This window comes from Saccopteryx bilineata, chromosome 3 (genome assembly GCF_036850765.1).
Source record: "Saccopteryx bilineata isolate mSacBil1 chromosome 3, mSacBil1_pri_phased_curated, whole genome shotgun sequence".
NCBI lineage: Eukaryota > Metazoa > Chordata > Mammalia > Chiroptera > Emballonuridae > Saccopteryx > Saccopteryx bilineata.
In genome coordinates, this window is record NC_089492.1 from 185,249,163 (window position 1) to 185,275,413 (window position 26,251).

A 26,251-nucleotide genomic window follows, 5' to 3' on the forward strand; every position below is an offset into this window, starting at 1 on the left:
ATGTAAAGTAGTACAACCATTATGGAAGAAAGTATGGTGGTTCCTCAAAAAACTGAAAATAGAACTACCTTATGACCCAGCAATCCCTCTACTGGGTATATACCCCAAAAACTCAGAAACATTGATACGTAAAGACACATGCAGCCCCATGTTTATTGCAGCATTGTTCACAGTGGCCAGGACATGGAAACAACCAAAAAGCCCGTCAATAGATGACTGGATAAAGAAGATGTGGCACATATACACTATGGAATACTACTCAGCCATAAGAAATGATGACATCGGAACATTTACAGCAAAATGGTGGGATCTAGATAACATGATACGAAGCGAAATAAGTAAATCAGAAAAAACCAGGAACTGCATTATTCCATACGTAGGTGGGACATAAAAGTGAAACTAAGAGACATTGATAAGAGTGTGGTGGTTACGGGGGGGAGGGGGGAATGGGAGAGGGAAAGGGGGAGGGGGAGGGGCACAAAGAAAACAAGATAGAAGGTGACAGAGGACAATCTGACTTTGGGTGATGGGTATGCATCATAATTGAATGACAAGATACCCTGGTCTTGTTATCTTTGAATATATGTATCCTGATTTATTGATGTCACCCCATTAAAAAAATAAAATTATAAAAAAAAAAATGATAAAGAAATATAGACATTTATAGGAAGTCAGCTGTGTGATCCATAATATTATTGGTCAATCATAAACTTAACTCAGAGAGAAATTCTCTAAATACATTTATAAAACACATAATTCAATCTGCTGATCAAATTACTATGAATAATACAGTATTATAGGAAAGCAAATTATTTGAGTACCATTCACATTATTGTTTGAGGCTAGTAGCCTAAATAATCAAACAACAGTTCATACAACTTTGTATATGTGTGCCTATGCATGTGTGTAGTAGATGTATTTATATAACTAGCTGTACCGGCCACGTGTTGCTGTGGCTGAGTCTGGTTAAATGGAAAAGAAAGAAAAGAGAAAGCGCAGGTTTCTAATATGTTTAATTTCACAATGCTTGTGGGTATACAATATTTTTTGTTGTTTCATTGTCTATGCAGATATAGAGATTGTCTGGTTTCCCAACTCTAGAACAGGCAACATATAATTGTCCATGTGAGAAGCAATCCATGTGCAGATCTAAAGCACACAATTCTAAAGATTGGCCCTGAGCTTTGTTGACGGTGATTGCAAATGCCAATCAAATTGGGAACTGCAATCTCTTAAACTGAAATGCATATCCTTTGGAATCATAGGAATGCGAGGACTTTCACCTTTGAAAGATCCTGTCAAGATTGTTGTTTCTACAACGTTGTTCATTAATTTTTTATAGCACGCAGACCCAAGTACTTCATGTTTTACCATGAAATCCATCAGCGATTTCAGCTTCTGTCTGAAAACATGTGCTGTGATGTCATGCCTATCCACCGGTGATTGGCCAGGAAGTAAGAGCTGTTGTATATTGTCCCAAGCTGGACTGCATGTGAATGTAATGAATAGGTCTGGACGCCCATAGTGACAAACATACGCAATTGCATCTTGAGCATACTCATGCATATGACATGGACTGCCTGTATATGAAGATGGCAAAATCATTAATCTTCTAACGTTAGTTGTATTACAGTCATTTACAACTGCATCTCGCAAATGAAGGTATTCTTCAGAGCAAAGCTTGGTCTGATACAAATGGATGACTATCAGACGTTATTTTGATTTTTGCATACATATCTACGATGTATTGGTGAAACAACTGACGGCATTTCAAAATGTGATTGTCTTCATTCTCTCCAATCATTAATCGGTATGAATAATAGTTCACTGTGCTGCATTTCATATTTGTTTCTTCGCCACTGACTGGATTTATCATCTTAATGTTGAAGTGATATCCATCAGCACCATCCCAAAAAATGATTGGCTATTGCAGGGCATCGTAGCATCAATGAGTTTCTGCAAGTTTTGTCAATTGATTGTTTCTCTGATGAAGACCAATATCTCTAGGTTGGAATTGATCTCTGACTATAACAACTGCCACTTCATCTATAGTTGGAGCATCGAATCTTCACACATGTTCTTCAGCAGCCATTCTGTCAGCATGAATAATAATCTTGTGTGCATCAGATGACATCGTGTCAATTGCTGTTTTGAACAAACACACTAAATTGTTGTTTTTTTTTCATGAAGAAGCTCTTGCAGTTGGGAAACGATGGACCTTTTTATGCCGGTAGGAATTCCACAGCATGCATTCAATTCATCATTGCCATCTCTGATAAAATACATTTGTAGGAATTTATGTTGACCATCTGGAAACGGAAGCAGGGAGCCGGCTTTATGATAAATTTGTCCTTTCACTTTGAAAGTTGGCATGAATTGAGCTGTTACGATTTCTGCACTGAACAACGTCATTTGGAAGCATGAGTTCTATTTCCTGATGTTACATAGGAAATGCTTTGATTCGGCGGTATATCCGGCAAGCAAAGTTTTTAATGGCTCTGGCAGTTCTCCAAATTGAAGCAATTTAATTTTTCTGGCGGAGCAATACATTCCTTTCATTTCTCCATTAAATTTCAGAGCCTTGCAATAATGACACACTTCATTCACAGTGCCGATGAGAACATGCCAGCTCAAACTATAATCATCAGCTGGGTTGTACTGGAATGCAAGGCGATTGTAATTGCATGATTGTTGAGCAAGGAGTCAAGTTTGACACTGATCTGCTATTTCTCGTTAATGTCTTTCAGCTACTCTCAGCCTGTCATGTTTATTCTGTTGAGAACGAAGCAGATCTGAAGCTGCAGAATGCAATCGCCATGCTCGCAACCATGCATCCTCAAGTCTCTCTGCACATAAATGGATCGTAAATCAGAAACATTGAAATGGAATCGTAAAATATTTAGTATAGCGTGTTGCTTTTACGTCCAACAGATGGCGTTTTTCAAAAAAAAAGCATGTTTTTACCTGTCACCAGTGTGACATCTATATCTATATAATAGTAGGTATAGAAAAAAGAGCACATATTAGAATGCAATGTTGTGTCAAAATTTCTAAGCAATCGGTGAAGAACTTTCGGAGATTTAAGATTTTGAACAAATGAACGTTTACATCTTTTATTTATACAGATATATAGTATGCATATTTTACCATGTTTGAAATACTCCCGCATACCATAATACATACACATGCATGTCTCCTTCATTTATCTTCACTGTTATCTAGTAATATTAACAACTCATAAAAGATAAATACTATTGGGCTCTTTGTACACTTAAGTGGTTCTGGCAAATATTTCTTAAGGTTAAATTTTATAGAGCATAAAATTCCCAATCTAAATTGTTATAATCCAATCACTTAAAAATCACATGTTTTAAGCATTCATAACAATTAAACACAGTATCATTTTTTCCTCCCCTCAAAGGAAGTACTTAGCTAATACCCATGGCTTACAAGGACTCTGGCCAAATATAACAGTAATTAGGCTTGTAGTTTCACATGTATGAATCTGATCTATTCAAGCCAAAAATAGCTTTCTGGTGATTTATCAGCTATTGTCATTTGCTTTAGCGGCTACTTCCTCATATCAACCAAGTTACGCAAATCCTGGTGGAAAACACACTAAAATATAACTGAGCCTAAGAAAAATTTAAGCTCTTTTCAGTGATAATATTGTAGCACATGAAAGCTAACCATGCTGCAATTATTTCAGATAGATAATAAGGTTAACTATTTCCTAAATTCCCTAAAATATGTTTTAAATAAACCAGCAAAATGGACACACATTTCTTAATACTGATAGAGACACTACAAGTCATCTATTTCAACCCAACATTAGAATTCCTCTTCTTGAAAACCCTCCTCTGGAATGGGCAACCCTACCTTCCCGGGATGCCGCAACACACAGCTTACATGTCTCCCATCTCTGCTTCCAACTCAGTGTTCTTTCTTCTGAGAACTGCCTCCCAGTGCTCCCCTTACACCTGCCTGGGAAGCCCTCATCTTCCTTCAGACCCTTTTTTGGGGGGGAAAAAATCTATCAATAGATATAAAGTGATACAAAAAGATAGCAAGGTGAAATCCATCACTAGTTATAAAATATAAGTGCTTACTATGTCCTGGCACTGTTCTAAGACCCTTAAAGTGTACCGAATCATTCAATCCTCACAAGAAAACCTACCCAGGAGGAGGAATTGCCCTTGATCTCCATTTTACAAAGAAGCAAATTGTGACACACAAAAGCAAACCTCCTACAGCTAATAAGTGCCAGGTTTAAGCCTAGACTGCCTGCGACACGTGACCTTTTTCTTACTATGCTATCCTACTTCCCCGTATTATTTATATACACCAAAAGATCCTGTCTGAACTAGCCATTACTCATCGTTTGTGTTTGATCTTGAATATCACATGCTCCTGAGGCCCTTTTAAGATCCTGAAATGGGGCTAAGAGTGTGCACAGCAACAGTAACCAAGCTCCTCTCACATTAAGTGTGTGAACATGTACATGTGTGTGTGAAGTTGCTCATTTCATACTCATATCACCTGCTAAAATCTTAAACTCCAGGATCAAGATCTATCAAAGTCACTTCCTTACCCTGGCCCCCAGTATTTATCTTTATCTCACCATATTTTCATGACCAAGATTAAATCCCAACTCTCAGAAACATCTACTAATAAATGCAGAAAAGAAATAGTTTACATCCCACAGAACTCTATTCCATACTATTGTACGTCAAAGAGTTTATTTAATGGTATTTCACTGTATCCTATATGCCCATTGTGTTCTCATTTATTCCTTATATAAACCTCTTTTCCACCTCTGAGATTTTTAAGCTACCTGAAGACAGAAACACCAATCCCCAGAGCATACACACAACCCTAGAAGCACAGTGTGTGTTTAACTGTGGATGAATTCGTACATGTCAGAATGAACAAAGATACCAGGAAAGTCTCCACTGCTCCAGTAAGGCCCACAGGGAAGACAACTCACAGTGGAAAATCCAGTTGAAAAAGTCCTTTTCCCAGAGGAAAATAAAGCAACCAATAACTGATCAACAGAACTAGTGTGTGAGATGTGGAGGCGGGGAGGGAGGACAAAGAAAGGAAAACTCCATGAAGCTACCAGGAGAGGTAGCCTCTCTTTCCTTTTTGTCTCCCCGTAGGTTAGACCTAAGCATCTACAGGCCTCAGTTTGGCTCAGAAATGAAACTCCCATTTTACTATGGTAGAAATCACTAACAGACACACTCAGACACATACAATTTCAACAACATAATTTTGAGGGGAAAAAAAGATTTTATCATCACTGCTGAATTGCCATTACAATTTTACAATACCAACATTTAAGTTTCAGTTACAACTCTCAGTGATTTTACCCACTATTATTAATAAAAGATCATTAAGTTATGCATACGATGATTTAAAGTAACCCCAGAAAACTGAAAGAAATTTCGTCAGGTTTCCCCAAATGGTGTGCCACAGAAAGGATCTGGTATGCTCGGTCCTTACCATTTTAAAATTTGTCATATACTGTGCTGACTATAGGGATGCAATGCTTTACTCTGTCAACCAAAACTGTAACTCAAAAAGCATAAAATTATTTGATGTCCAAGGAATTATTTAATTTACCAGTGGAAGACTTGGAGGGGAAAGCTCTGGAGCCCAGGACAGACACCTAGATAGGGACGGGGAGGCACAGGAGCCTAGGAAGTAGTGCTATTATATATGTACTGAGGCATGCCTCTTGCCAAATGTGAGATCTCTTATCTCACAAGATCACATCTAGCCTGTAAAGCAAGGCAAATCATTCAAGTTTTAAATATGCGGTCACTTGGCAGCCACAAACTTAAGACTTATGGTTTCCAATATTCACAAAGGTCTAGGACATTTAGCAATGTTTAACTTTGCTGAGAAACACATGTGAATCCCATGCAAGGCCAAGCTAGCACACAGGGGTTCACACAGTTGGTGAATCAGTCACGCAGACTGTCCAGTGTCTACTGCTCAAACCTTCATTGTTCTTTACTCTTTGTTGTCAAGAGCATAACAGTCTAGCAAACCCAGAAACCTCTGATTCTCCCTCCAAAAATCACTCTAAACTGTCCACTTCCAACACCTGGTCCAAGCCCTCCCATCTCACTGAGACTTCTGCCACAGCCTATGCCTGGCCTCTATGTCCTCTCATGCCCTTCCCTGCTGTCTAACCCACAGTCTATGAGCAGTCACACCTACCCAAGAACCCTCCTGCTCCCTCTCATTATTCTAGCTTATTCTTGGTCTTTTCCAACAGTGTCTTCAACACACAACAGCATAAGCAACATATATTGCTTACTTACTTCATTAATGTCTCTTTCTCTATATATGATTGGTAGTGGTTTTTAGTCAGGGTGATTTTTAAGGGCATCTGGCAATGTCTGAAGACATTTTTGTTTGACAAAATTGAACGGCAGCTGACATTGAGTAGGGAGGGGCCAGGGATGCTGCTACAACATACAAGACCACCACCACAACAAAGAACTATGCAACCCAAAACATCATTAGTGCCAACTGAGAAACCCTGCTGTAAATGAGTATTTGAGTGTATATCTAAAAAGGGTTTACTAATACTTAAGTCATAGCCGTTAACCTTTTTATTCTATTAATCATTTCCAAACAGAGCAATAAAACATTACTGGATTACTACATTGTATTTAACATTATGAATAATAATACATGTTAGCAATAACTACTACCATGGGGTAGGGGGAACATACTTCATTCACATTAGCACTGAAAGTAAAGTACTCAAAACATATTTCATTATTAATTACCTATGAAAAAGCTCAAACACGAAGAGGTCGAGCTGCTGCTACGTCACTCAGCTAAGACATGGAAAGTTGGGACGCCACCCTGAAATGAAAGCTTTCCCACTCTGCCAGACTACAGTTTTCACATGGAAGAAACAGTGGTTAAAATCTCATGGCTTCAAGTCCTGGTCCACACCTTCTTATCTCTATGACATTGGACAAGGTACTTTACCTTCTAAAATTCAGTTTCTTCATCTGTGATATGGGTAAAAAAACAACACCTACCTCACAAAGTTATGTGAGATCCAAAAAAGGTAATAAATGTAAACGTTTATAAAAGTACTTAGCTTTAGTTGACACTCTTTAAAAATTACCTATTATTATCTGAAAAATACACAAATAATATAAACCTGATATCTCTTTGACTTGCATGAATAGTGGAAACTAATTTTGGTTTCCATGCTAAACAGGTGTACTTTAGAATTAAAAAATAAGGGAGAGACAAGATGGCGCTGGAGTAGGCGGACATACCAGCATCTACCTCCCAGAACCAAAGTGGATTACACACTTATTTTATGAACTATCAGCTGGAAAAACCAACTTTGGACTAAACTAAAAGGACTCTTCAACCAAGAAACGCTGGAGAAGCCACACAGAGACTGGTAGGAAAAGCAGAAACACAGAAATGCGGAGAGGGCTGCCCAGCTTCTCGGACGGAACGGCAGCAGGGAGAGACTCCCGTGGCGGGAAGTGAGTTTAGCAGAGGGGAAAGGGTCCTGAGCCCCAGGAACAAAGCCACAGCCTGCAGCCCCAGAGCCCAGAAGAAGCGTAAGGACAGTATTTAGCTGGAAACAAGTCAGGATACTGTTTGTGAGAGAGTTTGAATTCTCAGACCCAGGATCCTTCTTAAAGGGACCACGCAGAACATCTCTCTCACAAACACTCACCCAGGGCTCCTGGGGACAGAGGGAGAGGGGAGAGGACCACAGTAACAGGAAGAGAGTGTAATCTAGGAGGCATAGGGAGAAACATTTTGGGAGATAGCCACCCTAACCCCTGGGATGAGTCATTCCCCAAAGCTGAAGTGAATATTTCCCCCAGAAACAGCAATACCAGCCAAGGGAAGCAGGAGAGCAGCCAAACAAGCTCCCCCGCAGCATTCAGAGCAGAGTAGCATAGAAAGAGGGAGTTTTGGGTCTACAGTAGTGAGTCTTAGGGTCCGAGCTGCAGCGCCCCCACCCACGCGGCTGGGGGCGCGACAGAGGGCCGGCGGCAGCGGGAGACAAAAGCGCGGTTCTGCTGGCAGGGTTGAAAGCCAGCTGGCCACCACTGGGCTCAGGCGTGAGCTCAATCTTGCCCGGCTAGGGAGAAGGGGGCGTGCAAAAGCGGCCAAGCTTAGCTGCCGGCAGCCTGTAATTCAGCCTCCAGGAGAAGGGCAGGAAACCCGGAAAGAGTAGAAACCAGCCCCGGAGCAAGGGCAGAGGAGCAAATCCCTGCCCTGCCCATGCAACCCAGGCTTCCTGTCTGACTTGGTAGCCGGCTCCTCCCGCGGGGGTGGAGCCAAAAGCCCAGAAGAGGCAGAGTTCCGCTATGGAGCTGAGCTTGGGCACACAGCCCTGCCTGGTGGTAGAGCCAAGGCTAGCAGCTGTTCCTTGAGTGGGATCATCCTGCAAAGGCAGGGCGAAAGCTCGGAAACAGGCGGGACCCGCAGCTGAGCAAAGGTGCTCGCCAGTGCCCTCAGGACCGAGCATAACATCACACACAGGGGCGGGGCAAAGGCCAAGGCCACCAACCCTTGTGCACCCGAGCATGTGATCACAGCCACTCCCGTGAAGAGAAAATGCGGAGGCAGAGAAATACAACACAAATAAACCAAGAGAAATCCCCAGATAAGGACCTAAGTGAATCAGATATAACCAAATTACCAGATGCAGAGTTTAAAATAATGATTGTTAGGATGCTCAAAGATATTAGAACAACCATAGATGGCCATTATGAAAACCTAAATAAAGAGATAACAAATATAAAAGAGGACATTGAAATAATAAAAAAGAATCAGACAGAAATGACAAATACAATATCTGAAATAAAGAATACAATGGAAGGAATTAAAAGCAGGATGGATGAAGCAGAGAATCGAATCAGTGAGTTAGAGGACACAATAAATAAAGGCACGGAAGCAGAGAAGAAGAAAGAAAAGAGACTCAAAAAGTCTGAGGAAACTCTAAGAGAGCTCTGTGACAACATGAAGAGAAATAACATCCGCATCATAGGGGTTCCTGAAGAAGAAGAGAAAGAACAAGGGATAGAGACTGTGTTCAAACATATTATAGCGGAAAACTTCCCCCAATTAAGGCAGGAAAACATTTCACATGTTCAGGAAGCACAGAGAACTCCATTAAGGAGAAACCCAAAGAAACCAACACCAAGACACATCATAATTAAATTACCAAAGCTAAATGATAAAGAGAAAATATTAAAAGCTGCTAAAGAAAAAAAGACTATCACCTACAAAGGAGCCCCCATAAGGATGACTTCTGACTTCTCAACAGAAACACTTGAGGCCAGAAGGGAATGGCAAGAAATATTCAAAGTAATGCAGAACAAGAACCTACAACCAAGACTACTTTATCCAGCAAGGCTATCATTTAAAATTGAAGGAGAAATAAAAAGCTTTACAGACAAAAAAAAACTCAAGGATTTCACTGCAACCAAACCAAGGCTGCAATAAATTATAAGGGACCAGTTGTAAACAGATCAAAGGAAAAAAAATATATAGCAAAAGAGAAAAACAGTTTTAAAGAAAAAAAATGGCAATAAACAATTACATATCAGTAATAACCTTAAATGTTAATGGATTAAATGATCCGATCAAGAGACATAGGGTAGCTGCGTGGACAAGAAAACAGGACCCATACATATGCTGTCTACAAGAGATACACCTTAAATCAAAAGATGCACACAGACTGAAGATAAAAGGATGGAAAAAAATATTTCACGCAAATTGAAATGAAAAAAAAGCTGGGGTAGCAATACTTATATCAGACAAAATGGACTTTAGAACAAAGACCATAGTTAGAGATAAAGAAGGTCACTACATAATGATAAAGGGAGCAATCCAAAAGGAAGATATAACCATTATAAATATCTACGCACCTAATATAGGAGCACCTAAATATATAAAGCAGACTTTGATAGACTTAAAGGGCGAGATCAACAGCAATACTATAATAGTAGGAGATTTCAATACCCCATTAACATCATTAGATAGATCCTCAAGGAAGAAAATTAACAAAGAAACAGCAGACTTAAAGGACATATTAGATCAACTCGATTTAATAGATATCTTCAGAAGCTTTCACCGTAAAAGAGCAGAATATACATTCTTTTCAAGCGCTCATGGTACATTCTCTAGAATAGACCACATGTTAGGGCACAAAAGCGGGCTCAACAAATTTAAGAAGATTGAAATCATATCGAGCACTTTCTCTGATCACAATGGCATTAAACTAGAAATCAACCACAATAGAAAAATTGAAAAACATTCACACTTGGAAACTTAATAACACGTTATTAAACAATGAATGGGTTAACATTGAGATCAAAGAAGAAATTAAAAAATTCCTAGAAACAAACGATAATGAGCATACATCAACTCAAAATTTATGGGACACAGCAAAAGCAGTCCTGAAAGGGAAGATAATAGCATTACAGGCATACCTCAAGAAGCTAGAAAAAGCTCAAATAAACAACTTAACCCTGCATCTAAAAGAACTAGAAAAAGAACAGCAAGTAAAGCCCAAATGTAGTAGAAGGAAGGAAATAATAAAGATCAGAGCAGAAATAAATGACATAGAGGCTAAAGAAACAATACAGAGGATCAATGAAACCAGGAGCTGGTTCTTTGAAAAGGTAAACAAGATCGATGAACTTTAACGAGACACATCAAGAAAAAAAGAGAGAGGACTCAAATAAATAAAATTAGAAATAAGAGGGGAGAAATAACAACTGACACAACAGAAATACAAAATATTGTAAGAAAATACTATGAAGAACTGTATGCCAAAAAACGAGACAACCTAGATGAAATGGACAAATTCCTTGAATCATATAATCTTCCAAAAATAAATCTGGAAGAATCAGAAAACCTAAACAGAACAATTACAACAAATGAGATTGAAACAGCTATCAAAAAACTCCCAAAAAAGAAAAGTCCTGGGCCTGATGGCTTCACAAGTGAATTCTACCAAATATTCAAAGAACTAACTCCTATCCTTCTCAAGCTATTTCAAAAAATTCAAGAGGAAGGAAGACTTCCAAACTCCTTTTATGAGGCGAGCATAATTCTGATTCCAAAACCAGGCAAAGACAACACAAAAAAAGAAAATTATAGGCCAATATCCCTGATGAACTTAGATGCAAAAATCCTCAATAAGATATTAGCAAACCGGATCCAGCAATATATGGAAAAAATCATACACCATGATCAAGTGGGATTTATTCTTGGGAGGCAAGGCTGGTACAATATTTGCAAATCAATCAATGTGATTCATCACATAAACAAAAGAAAGAAGAAAAACCACATGATAATTTCAATAGATGCAGAAAAAGCATTTAATAAAGTCCAGCACCCATTCATGATCAAAACTCTCAGCAAAGTGGGAATACAGGGAACATACCTCAACATGATAAAGGCCGTCTATGACAAACCCACAGCCAACATCATACTGAATGGGCAAAAATTAAAAGCAATCCCCTTAAGATCAGGAACAAGGCAGGGGTGCCCCCTTTCACCATTATTATTCAACATAGTTCTGGAAGTCCTCGCCACAGCAATCAGACAAGAAAAAGAAATAAAAGGCATCCAAATTGGAAAAGAAGAAGTAAAACTATCATTATTTGCAGATGACATGATATTGTATATATAAAACCCTAAAGTCTCAGTCAAAAAACTACTAGACCTGATCAAAGAATTTGACAAGGTGGCAGGATATAAAATCAATACTCAGAAATCAGAAGCATTTTTATACACTAATAATGAACTGTCAGAAAGAGAAATCAGGGAATCAATCCCCTTTACCATTGCAACCAAAAAAATAAAGTACCTAGGAATAAATCTAACCAAGGAGATTAAAGACTTGTACTCGGAAAATTATAAAACATTGATAAAAGAAATCAGGGAAGATACGAATAAGTGGAGGCATATACCGTGCTCATGGTTAGGAAGAATAAACATCATTAAAATGTCTATATTACCCAAAGCAATTTATAAATTCAATGCAATACCAATGAAAATACCAATGACTTACTTCAAAGACATAGAACACATATTCCAAAAATTTATATGGAACCAAAAAAGAACACGAATAGCCTCAGCAATCCTGAAAAGGAAGAAAAAAGCAGGAAGTATCATACTTCCAGATATCAAGTTATATTATAAGGCCATTGTACTCAAAACAGCATGGTACTGGCATAAGAACAGGCACACAGATCAATGGAACAGAACAGAGAACTCAGAAATAAACCCACAGCTCTATGGACAACTGATATTTGACAAAGGAGGTAAGACAATACAATGGAGTAAAGACAGCCTCTTCAACAAATGGTGTTGGGAAAACTGGACAGCTACCTGCAAAAAAATGAAACTAGACCACCAACTTACACCACTCACAAAAATAAACTAAAAATGGATAAAAGACTTGAATGTAAGCCGTGAAACCATAAGCATCTTAGAAGAAAACATAGGCAGTAAGCTCTTTGACATCTCTCGCAGCAATATATTTGCTAATTTGTCTCCACAGGCAAGTGAAATAAAAGACAGGATAAACAAATGGGACTTTATCAAACTAAAAAGCTTCTGCACAGCTAAAGACAATAAGAACAGAATAAAAAGACAAACTACACAATGAGAGAATATATTTGACACAGCGTCTGACAAGGGGTTAATAACAAAAATTTATAAAGAACTTGTAAAACTTAATACCAGGAAGACAAACAATCCAATCAAAAAATGGGCAAAAGAAATGAATAGACACTTCTCCAAAGAGGACACACAGATGGCCAATAGGCATATGAAAAAATGCTCAACATCACTAATCATTAGAGAAATGCAAATTAAAACCACAATGAGATATCACCTCACACCAGTCAGAATGGCGCTCATCAATAAAACAACACAGAATAAGTGCTGGCGAGGATGTGGAGAAAAGGGAACCCTCCTGCACTGCTGGTGGGAATGCAGACTGGTGCAGCCACTGTGGAAAACAGTATGGAGATTCCTCAAGAAATTAAAAATCGAACTGCCTTTTGACCCAGCTATACCACTGTTAGAAATATACCCCAAGAACACCATAGCACAGTTTGAAAAGAAGAAATGCACCCCCCCCCCATGTTTATGGCAGCATTGTTCACAATAGCAAAGATCTGGAAACAGCCCAAGTGTCCATCAGAGGACCAGTGGATTAAAAAGCTTTGGTATATATATACTATGGAATACTACTCAGCCATAAGAAATGATGACATAGGATCTTTTACAACAACATGGATGGGCCTTGATAACATTATACTGAGTGAAAGAAGTAAATCAGAAAAAACTAAGAACTATATGTTTCCATACATAGGTGAGACATAAAGATGAGACTCAGAGACATGAACAACAGTGTTGGGGTTACAGGGTGGGGGGAGGAGAGGGAGGGGGTTGGGGGACTGGAGAGGCACAAAGATCATGGCTTTTCAGCATTTGCCATATTCCCCCCTTAATCTATAGACAGACAGCAAATATTTACCTATAGTGTTCCCACTATAAAGACTGCTGTCTTAGGGACAAATGCTGATAAACTATTTCAGCAGTTCCTCCTTCTTCAAAGACTTATATGTAAACATAGAGCTCCATGTTTCATAGGACATACTCAAGCTCACTCCATGCTCCCTGGAGCTTTAGCACAAGGGAATGCCCCCCCTTTTTTTTTCTTTTTTTTTTCTTTTAGTATTTTTTCTTTTATTTATTTATTTTTTGTATATTTCTGAGGATGGGGATGTGGAGGCGGTCAGACTCCTGCATGTGCCTGGGATCCACCTGGCATGCCTACCGGGGGGAATGCTCTGCCCATTTGGGATGTTGCTCTGTTACAGCCGGAGCCATTCTAGCGACTGGGGCAGAGGCCATGGGGCCATCCTTAGTGCCCAGGGTGGATTTGCTCCGGTGGAGCCTTGGCTGTGGGCGGGAGGAGAGAGACGAAGAGGAAGGAGAGGGGGAGGAGTGGAGAGGTAGATGGGCGCTTCTCCTGTGTGCTCTGGCCAGGAATCGAACCCGGGAATCCTGCACACCAGGCCAATGACTCCAACGGGTCTACCATATCATGCTTTTTACTTAAAAAATAAAATAAAATTTACATTTCTTTTGATTACTGATGAACAGGAGACACCAAATCTTTTTCGCCTGCAAACTACTACCTCCTTTATTGGATCTAGCTAATAACACTGTTCTGTCTTTTTTCCAAATAGCTCCAGATAGATGGAAAAGATTTATATAGGCAGATGGGGATCCTCAAACCCCTCAGCGAGATCTTCTGAGCATGACTTTTAAGATACCCAGAGGCAGAAAAAGCCCAATAGAGATCAGGGGAACTACCAGCTTTTAGGACACACCCTTAAAGGCTCCAACACCCCAAAGGGGTCTCATAGGATGCCATCTGGGTCCTGCTTCAATAGTGGAAAGGAAGGTCATTGAGCTAAAGCCTGCCAGGCTTACATGCCTCTGCTGTGAGGAAACAGGGACACTGGAAGGTGGGCTTCCCCCTCGCTCCTCTAAGGGAGGGTTCAGGCTCGTCCAGCCCTGCTCCAGCCACCTATGACCTGACCTTGCCCAGAAAGCTGGGGTTTGCCACTGAAGGCTGAAGGTGCCCAGGGCCGTCGGCCCCATCTACGACACTGTGGATGAGCCTAGGGTATTTCTTCCAAGAAGCAGGTAAACTGATCTCATTCACACAAGGGCCACTTAATTATGTTTTGCCTGAATAGTCAGGTTTTTTATTCTTCCCTCAAAGATCTCTTTTGTGGGTGTTGATAGTCCTATTTTCTGCTGCTTTGCTTAATATATAGTGTTTCCTTTATCCCTCCTACCTCAATGCCCCATTCATATTTCAGGCTGGGACCTACTCCTAATTTAGAGCTCTCTTTCCTCCTTTTGCCAACTTGTATTATGAATTTACCTTTGCCACCCAGCTTAGTGTATCCCAAGGTTCTCTTTACCAGGCCACAGTCGCAGAGCTCCAGGGAAAAGCAACCTGGTCTCAACTCTCCAGGCAGAGGAGAACAGAAGTTCCATATCCACGCATGCTGCAAATGGCTTTCTCCAGTCTACCTGAATCATTACCAGCTAGAAGCAGCTATCATTGGGACTTGGACATGAGCTGCAAAGTATAGAATGGTGACAACAATTCCAGTGCCATGCGGACTTTTCCTGTGGGGAACTTTCCTGGACTCCTGCTCCCTGTGACAGCTCCTAACAGACTGAACTGTGGTTGAGTTGCATTTTTCAGGGATTTGGCATGGTGATGGGGCCAACTTGGACTGGGGGAACATGTTAAGGACACTACTCTTTTAGGGATTCTTGCTGTATTGGCCAAGAGTTTGCTTAAAGGCTTTTAATCACTGTAAAAAAAAATAGAGGACTGGATGAAGAAGATGGGGCACATATAACCATGGTATTATTATTCAGCTAGGAGAAAGGGTGACATCGGATCACTTATAGAGGAATGGTGGAGTCTTGGTAGCATTGTGCGGGGTGAAATAAGCAAATCAGAAAAAAACAGGAACTGCAGGATTCCATACATTGGTGGGACATAAAAGCGAGACTAAGAGGCATGGACAGGAGTGTGGTGGCTATGTGGGTGGGGGGAGGGAAGGAGGGAAAGGGGGAGGGGTACAGAGAGAACTGGATGGAGGGTGGCGGAGGATGATCTCTCTTCGGGTGATGGGTATGCAACAGAACTAAATGACAAGATAACCTGGAAATGTTTTCTTTGAATGTATGTACCCTGATTTATTGATGTCACCCCATTAAAATAAAAATTTAATTAAAAAAAAAGAATTAAAAATAAAAAAAAACAAAGATAAATTCCATAAATAACTGTACTTAATAATTTGTAAACTTTTGTGCTTTTGAATATATTTAAAAAGTAAAGAAATTTAATCTTAACATACAATATTCCAAACAAGAAATAGAAGTTTTCAGTAAGTCAACTAAGGTTTATCATCTAAAGAACAGTTTTACAAATAATCTCCAACAAATATTTATTGAACAATTTCTGAAATACCTTAATTCGAAGTAATGCTTTTCAAGTAAATTCTGTAATCAATTTGTACATTTTATAAAGCTTTTCAGTAGTACTATATACCACTATGAATGTTTCTACGCCTAGATTTTCCATAACACTACATAAAAAAAAAAAAAGACTTGGTTTGGCATTTCTTTCATGGATTAAATTAGAGAACTAGCTATCTATCACTCTTTAAAAAAACTGTAATATGCATTAAGTAGTCAATGACTATAACAACCTTACAATGTATTCTCTACCTACATCATTTTTGACTCAAATGCAATGAAACAATATTATAATTAATAGTATAAACAAAAAAGCTCTCATTCAAATATTATCAGAAAACTAAGAGGTCAAGTAAGTTTCTCTGTATGTGATAAGTTGAACACATTATATGATTTCCTTAAAAGGAACATATCTTAACCATATTTTAAACAGTAGGTCAGAATTTAAATTAAAATTACTAATCACATTTGTTTTTTAAAAAAAGGCATAATTATCCACAATGCTATCTATGAAAAACCAAGACTAATATAATCATATTCAATTTATCACTTACGTTAAAACAAAACAAAAACATAAAATGATCACATTTCAAACTCATTGACAATTTTACATTTAATATAAAACTATCCCCTAAAAGAATATTCACAGCAATGACAAGATTCCTAAAATTCAGCTAAGATATAAGCATATTTACCAACAAAATACACACTAATTTTGTTCTACCTATTATGTAGAAAAATTCTTACAACTTTCATTATTTCATTTTTCCCTACTATCTAGCTATACCACTCTGTAACATGCATATATTAATGATGCCTGGTTAGTAACACATTCATGCTTGGTTACAGTTTAATCTACCACATTAGCTTTTCCTGAGTGTTTTATTCCCATCATAATTTATTTGACTTGCTCTTGATGTCATTTATCTTTATGCAAACATGCCAACTGAAGTTAGTTTCTTATTATAAGAGTGTACATTTGGTTTAATATGTTTAGACTCTTTTAATCAAATCTCCAGTGTAAGAAATCATATGAAGGGTGGAAATACATACAACATTACATTCCTTTCACTTCACATAGAGAATCCACAGGCACTTCCACAAACACGTCTGTCACACCCAGGGGTCTCTGCACAGTCACGTTACCAGCCATGACAGGTCAGCCAGCCCCCATAATCTGTGCCGCCTTGGCACACCTGAGCTCCCTGCCCCTTCCAGTTCCAGTCACATACTGGAGCAGCTCTAAGACAGAATTGCTTTCACAGGCTGCAGTCCTAGGAATCCTCCCCCACTACTTCTCCATGGCAACCGCAGCTACAGAAAGCTGGTCCACCTCTTACGCAAATGAAAAGAGGCCACAAATGTCAGCAGTCACAACATCCCCTCTTTCCCTCCCTACTTAATTTCCTTCTTAAAGTAACAGTAATGCATTCTCTCATTTTGATTTTAGAACACCTCCACCAATGGATGGGAAAGTAACTTAGGAAAATTAGAGTTAAAAATCCATCTGTATGACCACTTACATAATGTGACTGAGAATCCAAAGATGATTATGATTTGCTAAATTGCACTTACTAAGCCAGTACATCTCAGCAAGTCCCCAATGTATCTGAGCATCCTAGTATGAGGTGAGAATCCTTTCAGATATTAACTATCCAGTAATTCAGCTTTCTTCGAGACAAAGAGAAAGACAGGTCATCCATTATGATTAGCAAAATACACTCAGCACTCAATATGCACTGCTTCTTTTGCAAGTTCATATTTATTTATTATTATGTTTTCTTTTTTTGTGTGTGGCAGAGACAGAGAGAGTCTGAGAGAAGGACAGGGACAGACAGGAAGGGAGAGAGATGAGAAACATCAATTCTTTGTTGCAGCTCCTTAGTTGTTCATTGATTGATTTCTCATATGTGCCTTGACCGGGGGGCTACAGCAGACCAAGTGACCCCTTGCTCGAGCCAGCAACCTTGGGCTCAAGCTGGTGAGCCTTGCTCAAACCAGATGAACCTACACTCAAGCTGGTGACCTCGGGGTTTCGAACCTGGGTCCTCCGCATCCCAGTCCGACGCTCTATCCACTGCGCCACCACCTGGTCAGAAGTTCATATTTATTTAGAAAAGTTAATGTTTTTATTTTTATTTCTTAAACCAAATAGTCAATTATCTATTAATAATCCCACAAGAAGAAAAAACTGAACAGATTACTCTTCAACTGTTAAAAGATATAGCTCATATTATAATTATCTGAAGTTTCCTTTCCTAAATTTATTTTAAAAATAAAGATAATTGTTAGTGTAGAGACTGGAGAGCAGAAGTAATTACTATTAATAGGCTGATGACTAACAACAACTGATAAATTTTAAAAAGTCATATTTAAAATGTTTTAATCCATGGACTGTACCAAAATATAAAAATCTATAAATTGTTAGAAATACTACGAATTTCAACTGAAACAACATGGAGCAGGATACCACCAATGGTGGATGACCAACATAAATGTGCTTGCTTTAATATCCTCCAAAAGATGTATTCTCAAGAAGAAATAAATTAAAATTCAAAATAGTTGTGCATACACGGAAAACAATACAAAAGAATAATCAGTAAAATTTTTAAGCACATACAAGTGTGTGAACACATTTTTTTATTTTTATTGTCCCATGAACAAGGCAACTTAAAAACTTGAATTATTAAGCAAATGTTTACTAGCTAACTACCAATGTACCAGAAGTAGTGTCAAGAGATTCTAGTTAAAGCATGAAGGCTGGGAACAGCTCAGCAAAATAGGCCAATCACAGGCTGGTATACAGCCTTTATGAAGTTCTAGGATAACGGAGCAAGAGAGACAAGATCATGAAGAACTCAGCACCATGAAACGCATCTAAGAATTGATCCTGAGGTCAATCGTTAAAGTACAGGATTTTAGGTAACACAATGAGATATTCAGAACAAAAAATTACTAAAACTCTTCATTGCTTGGGTTCTAAATGCTTAGTAGGATCCCCCTGCCCTACAAAAAAGTGAGGAATAAGAAAGTAGGAATGTCTATGTATATCTAATTAAACAGCTGCTAACTACACAGAGCAAACTACTCTAAAAAAAGTACAAAGTGAAATTTTTCAGAGCTTAACAGGTCAACCCGGTGTGAACCAGACCATCAGACTTGTGTCAAGAGTCTAAGAACATAGTCTTAAGCAATGCCACCAGCATTAGAAAGTTGTATGCACCTGGGCTGCCTGTCAACTCTGGGACTCATACCTAGCAATCCATCTCCTGAAAAATCTACCTCCTGCCTCAATGTTTCATTTCAGGGTTTCCTATGCCAAAGTTCTCTGTTCATGTTATCTGTCTTCCAGGCTAAGAATTAATGGGCAATTTTATTCATTTTTATACCCCTAACATCTAACACAGTATTTGCTCCATCAGAAATGGCCAAAAATATTTTGAACAAATACTTTCCAGGTTCTTCTCAGCTATTAAGAGCAATAATTTTAAATTTTTATTTAAGAATTAATTTTACTAGCGTGCGGAGGACCCGGGTTCGATTCCCGGCCAGGGCACACAGGAGAAGCGCCCATTTGCTTCTCCACCCCTCCGCCACACTTTCCTCTCTGTCTCTCTCTTCCCCTTCCGCAGCCAAGGCTCCATTGGAGCAAAGATGGCCCGGGCGCTGGGGATGGCTCTGTGGCCTCTGCCTCAGGCGCTAGATAGAGTGGCTCTGGTCGCAATATGGTGACGCCCAGGATGGGCAGAGCATCGCCCCCTGGTGGGCAGAGCGTCGCCCCATGGTGGGCGTGCCGGGTGGATCTCGGTCGGGCGCATGCGGGAGTCTGTCTGACTGTCTCTCCCTGTTTCCAGCTTCAGAAAAAAATGAAAAAAAAAAAAAAATTCCGGAATGTGGTGACCCAAAAAAAAAAAAAAGAATTAATTTTAGCCTGACTGGTCGGTGGTGCAGTGGATAGAGCGTCGGACTGGGATGCGGAGGACCCAGATTCAAGACCCCGAGGTCGCCAGCTTGAGCATGGGCTCATCTGGTTTGAGCAAAGCTCACCAGCTTGGACCCAAGGTCGCTGGCTCGAGCAAGGGGTTACTCAGTCTGCTGTAGCCCCACGGTCAAGGCACATATGAGAAAGCAATCAATGAACAACTAAGGTGTCACAACGAAAACTAATGATTGATGCTTCACATCTCTCTCCATTCCTGTCTTTCTGTCCCTATCTATCCCTCTCTCTGACTCTGTCTCTGTAAAAAAAAAAAATAACTTCAAAAGAGTTAACTTGGATATAAGCTTAAAATGTAATGTAAATCATCAATTGCTTTCTTTAACCATCTTTTGACCTATTTCCCGTTCTCTAAACACATGACCAATGAATGCTATTTTCAAAAATAATAAAATTTTCAGAATTACTATTAAACAGTTTATAAATGCAGTAAATATAAGTTTTATACAACATTTTTCAAATCACTGGCAATTACTGAAAACTGGCAACTGTTCCCAGATGAATGTCCCTTACATTACTGAAGTGTTCTGATTTTAAAATGATCTTCTTTCTAGAATCCATACATACAGCTATGGATAATGTAAAAAGGAAAAAGGAATACATTCAGACTTCTCAATGATATTGAGGCATTTTAAAAAATAGACACAATAGCTATCAGAATAAGTGTGGTTATCTAGATTCTGTCCTCTTCCCACTAAAGAGACATGACAGTTCATCACACTGGCTTCAGAGATTTATTAACTCTAAACCTAATACCCTTCACATATTGATTACTAGGAGGGATTCTGAAGAAATACCAACTCCCCTCCCATCCTCCAAAGATTAATCAAATTTTACATTTACCATTCTAATCTATTTAGAAATGATAACTGAGATAATTTCTTAAAGCTCCTTTTAAGTCTGAGATAGTAGGATGTACTGATTAACATCAAGATCATCTCTAGACAACAGACTCACCTGCAAACTACCAGAATGAAGGCAAGGATGAGTATGAAATTTGCCTTGAAGTGTCTTAGATTACTGATTCCCAACCATCTCAAGTGTTAGGATGTCTTTTTAACAAAAAATTATGTATTCCTCCTGTTGACTTTAGCTGTACTTTTACTCTATGTTGAACTAGGAAACATATAAATGATAAAAATATGTAAAAGCAATAGTTTTAAATAAATCTGTATTTCATTAGTCACAATAGCTATACATTCACTGAGCTATTTAAAATATAGTAGCACCAATACATTAAATGATTAAAGGATCATCACTAATTCATTACATAGATAATATTAACAAAAAATACCACTATGGAAGCCAAAACAGAGTAATAATAATCCCATATCTATACCTAGCAAAATACCCAGAAAGTTATGATTAGAAAATAATTTCTGAAATTATGCAAAATATATCTGAGAAGTAAACTGCAGTCACTGACTTTAAGTGTGCATTATCAGAAGTATTCCCATTGAAGTCAGAATTTTATCAGTGATACTATTTAATACTTCGCTACAGGTCCTAGACAATTCAATAAAATAAGAAAAATTTTTAAGAGGTACAAAAATTTTAAAGGCATACAGAAAATAATTTATTTATACCTATATGATAATTTAATTGGGAAAATCCAAGACATCAACTTAATTGGTAAGAATGAGTAAGAATTCAGTAAATTTGCTATATACAAAAACTTATAAAAATTAAGTTTTAATGTACTTTAACAAAAGCAAAAATAGTACATATAGAGACAGCAAGGCAAATGTGACAAGATATTAATAGCTGTGAACTTAAGTGAAGAAAACATGAGTATTATATTAATCTTATTACTTTTAAGAATATCACACTCCCTCAGTAGAAGATTTCAACAACATGGTAAGTAAATTTAAGACATTCCTTTCTCAAATACTCTCACTTTGCCCAGTTACCCTACTAGCAGTTTATCCTATTTTACCTCCAAATAAATCCCAGGACATTTAGACATTTTCTGTTCAATCTCCTTCATGTTCAGTTCTTTGTTAATTAATCACTTTTTTTTTCACAAGGAATATCATTTTATTACTGTAATCACAAAATCATAACTTCTGTACAGAAATGTGTAAGTGAACATTAATCAATGCATTGATAAGTCACTTCATAAAGAGGGTGAACACACTACAGAACAAATGGTAAAGAAAAAATATTGCAAAGTTTTCTGGCCTTGCAGCGCACTTTTTAGTGCGAGTATTTAAGACACAATAGTGTTCAATTCAGCAAAGTATTGCAGAATATCATGCCACAGTCCACTTAATTCAAAGAGGGTCAGGACATGCAGCTTGTAATAAAATGTCAAAGTGTGTGTGTATATATATATAGGTATATATATATATAAAACCACATGTAATTCAGAAAATATATAGTGGTTTATTTAGATGGTTTTAAATGATTTCACGGTGGAATTCAGCATAACTGGAACAAACATCCAAGATCTTCTTAAAAGGAGTAATCTTGCTAGGCAATGGCTTTGGCTTCAGGTAGAAATGCCTCCCAGTATTTTATCAGCTGCTGTTGTGTTTGTACTAATGATTCTAAGTACTTGATAATAACAGCTTTAAAATCTTTCACTTGTTCTTTCTCAAATCTTCCCACTTCTTTTCGAATTGTTTAGAGATCTGTTCAAAATCTCTTTCTCCTTGTTGTACTTTTGCCTCCCACTCTCTTATTTCATTTTTAGCTTGCTGTATTTTATCTGGTTTGTTAGCAACCATCATTTTTGCCTCAGTTTCACGTTTTTTGAGCAAAGTAATTTGAGCATATTCCCATTTCTGCCAGCACTTCATTCGATGATCAAACACACCTTTCACTGCAGCAATAAGACAAATGTAATCACTAAGTAGTTCTGAAAACATATAAAAGTCAGCAAAAGCTTGTTCTTGATGTAACTGGTCAATCTTCTCCTCAACTTCTGCAAGCTGAGACAAAGCTCTTGATAAAGCAGTATGATCTTCAGAATTACCTAACATGGCAGCACTTTTAGCAAAGGCAGCTGTGTTGGCTGAAAGTTCTTTTCTATGACAGACCAAAGCTTCAACATTGGCACGAAGTTTCCTAAGTTGCTGATCCAGATTTTCAAATTGCTGCTGCTTTTCTTCAAACCATGCATCGGATTCATTCATCTTGATTGTCATTTTGTTGACAGCGTCGGCAGCCTTGTTCACCATCCTCAATATTCCTGCTCCACTCAGAGCCTGTGTATTAACTGCTCTAGGCAGCTCTGAACTTTCCAAGAACTGCCTTAAATCAGGATCTTGTAGTAAAGTGGGATGCTTTACTGTTCTTTGAAGATACCTTTCAAGAGCTGCTCTTCGTTTTTCTACAAACTCAGTGGATGATAGATCTTCTTTACCCACTTTGACCTTGGTCATGCCTACTATACTCTTTTCTGGAGCTGGTGGCACAATATAACCAACATGTAAATACTTGCTTGCTAACTTGCTATGCAAACTGAGAAAGTCACTAAATCTTCTTTTAACTGAAAATTCACTCTTACTGAACATGGAAAGAGAAGTCTTCGTTGTTACTCTATATGCCATGTAAGCATTCATGCCATCACCAACTTTCTCTGGATCAGATACACCAATTTCTTTATCAAAAACATCTCCATTTGCTTCTTCTTCAATCTCCTCCCTAGATCTGTCAAGGATCACAGGAACAGACATGCTCTTTGATTCAATTCTGGGAGCAATGAGTGCAGTAGGGGTCACAGGTGTGACTGCAGGAGAAGGGTCAGAGGAAAGGATAGGTTCCCTCTCTGGACTGTCCAGAGAAACTTCTTCTGTGGCTTCTGCAAAAAGATCTTCTCTGTCATCATCTAGCACAACTTCTTCAGGTTTTAGACCATTAGAGTTTGTACTAACATCTTCTTCTTAAGAATACTGGTTCTGGAGATGATGGAATTGAAAGCAATATATGGAAATTCCAGTTGCTCCTTGTCAACACTTTATGTTCCATCTTATTTCAGCTATTATGGCAGGTGTAGAGTATATCTTATTGTGGTTTGAATTTTCTTTTCCCTGATGAATAATGATGTTCAGCAATTTTTCAAATGTTTAATGGCCATTTGGTTATCCTCTTTGTAAAGGGTCTCTTCAAGAATTTTGCTGATTTTTCTAGTGTTCTTACTGATTTGTAGGCAGTCTTTATACGTTCTCTAGGGTGCTGGTGAAAAGGTCCTCTCCGTCCTCCTGCTCCTCAAAGTCGGTGGGCTTCCCGTCCCCCAGAGGAGGAGGCTCCCTCTCCACCGCCATCTTCGCTCGCCCAGACGACTGCCTAATTAATCACTTTATAGCTAACCTTTTGTTCCAACGTTTGCCCCAGATTAAGGTTAAATCTAATTGTACCCCTAAGAACAACTGCAGAGCTCTTCGGATCCAATATATGATTTCTGTTAACTAAACTACTGGTTAATCAAACATATAATAAAAGAACCACATATTAACTCACCATTTCCATGAATACTCCACAAAGTCCATTTCTACTAAATGAGGTACAATACTCCCCCACGTCTCACTGTACTAACATTATAAACAGCATCTTAGGAAGACCCTTGGCTTGGGCACATTTTTATCTACATCATTTTGCTTCCTTTGTGAATAGGTGGATGTTTTTTAATCATGGTTATGAAATCTCATGCTTCAAAAACTGCAACTGGCTGGCTCAGAAAAAATTTCAGCTCAGAAGTCAAATACCCAAAAGCATTAATAATTTCTTCTACTCTTGACTGAGTTATTTAGTGAGAGGAAAACTATAAATAAAGTATCTATTGTGTCTGCTTTGTGGCAGCTCCTCAGATAAAGCACAGAAGTTTTATATTTTAAATAGAAGCCATAAAAGATAATAAAATTACTGAGGATAATTTTAATTGAAGAATTCTCTTTTCTTCCCAGAGTAGATTCAAGTGCATGTTCTTATGGCATATTGTAACATTTGGTTTATACTATAACATATATTACAATGTAATTCTATAATAATTTATGTGTTTACTGTTATACTTTCCCACCGAGCAGTAAGGTCTATAAGAACAGGAACCTGGTCCATCTTGTTTTTTGGGTTTTTTTTTTTTGTCTTTTTCTGAAGCTAGAAACAGGGAGAGACAGACTCCCGCATACACCCAACCGGGATCCACCCGGCACGCCCACCAGGGGGCACGCTCTGCCCACCAGGGGGCGATGCTCTGCCCCTCTGGGGCGTTGCTCTGCCGTGACCAGAGCCATTCTAGCGCCTGGGGCAGAGGCCAAGGAGCCATCCCCAGCGCCCGGGCCATCTTTGCTCCAATGGAGCTTTTGCTGTGGGAGGAAAAGAGAAAGACAGAGAGGAAGGAGAGGGGGAGGGGTGGAGAAGCAGATGGGTGCCTCTCCTGTGTGCCCTGGCCGGGAATCGAACCCGGGACTTCTGCACGCCAGGCTGACGCTCTACCACTGAGCCAACCGGCCAGGGCCTGGTCCATCTTGTTTTACACTGTAGTCTTGACCACCTGGAGTGAAGATACTCAATGGACATCTCGCAAAAGAGTGAATGAAAGTAGATAAAAACTGAAACAGTTTCTAAACTGTTTTTGATGACTTTCTAAAGTAGGCATTTAAAATGCAAATATTTTTTTCTTAAAGTTATTGCAAGATAAAAACATAAATATTACAATCCTGAATTAGGTTCTCAAATGCTCAGATTTTAATGAACAAGAAAGAAGACATTTCTGATCAAATACTATGTTATGCCATTAAATCATGCATGTTAATCAGCAAAGTAAAAAAAAAAAAGGTTCCATGATAATCATTAGATAAAATGGAAACAAACTAATACCACAGTAAGAGAATGTTAATTATGCCAAAGTAATATGATGCAATATCAAGTACTCATTTGAAACTGTTGTCTATAAGAAATTTTAATAAATGCAAAAAACTTAAGGCATGGAACTTGCCTGTGTCTCTAATGCTGGTGGCCGAAGCCAGGCAGGTTCACACTGGATTCGGGCAGACGGTATAAAAACTGCAGAGCCAGAATGGGTTGGTTGGGTCATTGTGTTTAATAAAGTCTCACAACGGCAGGCAAGTACATAGGCAGGAGAAACCACCTCTCAGGCAAACAAACCGCAAGATGGCCCTCACAGCTGCAGGCAGGCAGTCCGTG

The 26,251-nt window shown here is 38.7% G+C and overlaps 2 protein-coding genes across 5 annotated transcripts in view; both read right to left on the reverse strand.

Moving 5' to 3' along the window:
- The window catches only part of HIVEP1 (HIVEP zinc finger 1), a 197,764-nt gene that overhangs the window by 124,027 nt on the left and 47,486 nt on the right, over window positions 1–26,251 (reverse strand). The window lies entirely within an intron of this gene.
- On the reverse strand, window positions 22,117–24,375 carry LOC136330864 (sorting nexin-2-like). Its single transcript, XM_066268379.1, is given in 4 exon segments — window positions 22,117–22,731; window positions 22,734–23,992; window positions 23,994–24,076; window positions 24,271–24,375. Coding segments are annotated over 4 exon segments (1,599 nt in total). The 5' UTR covers window positions 24,373–24,375; the 3' UTR covers window positions 22,117–22,576.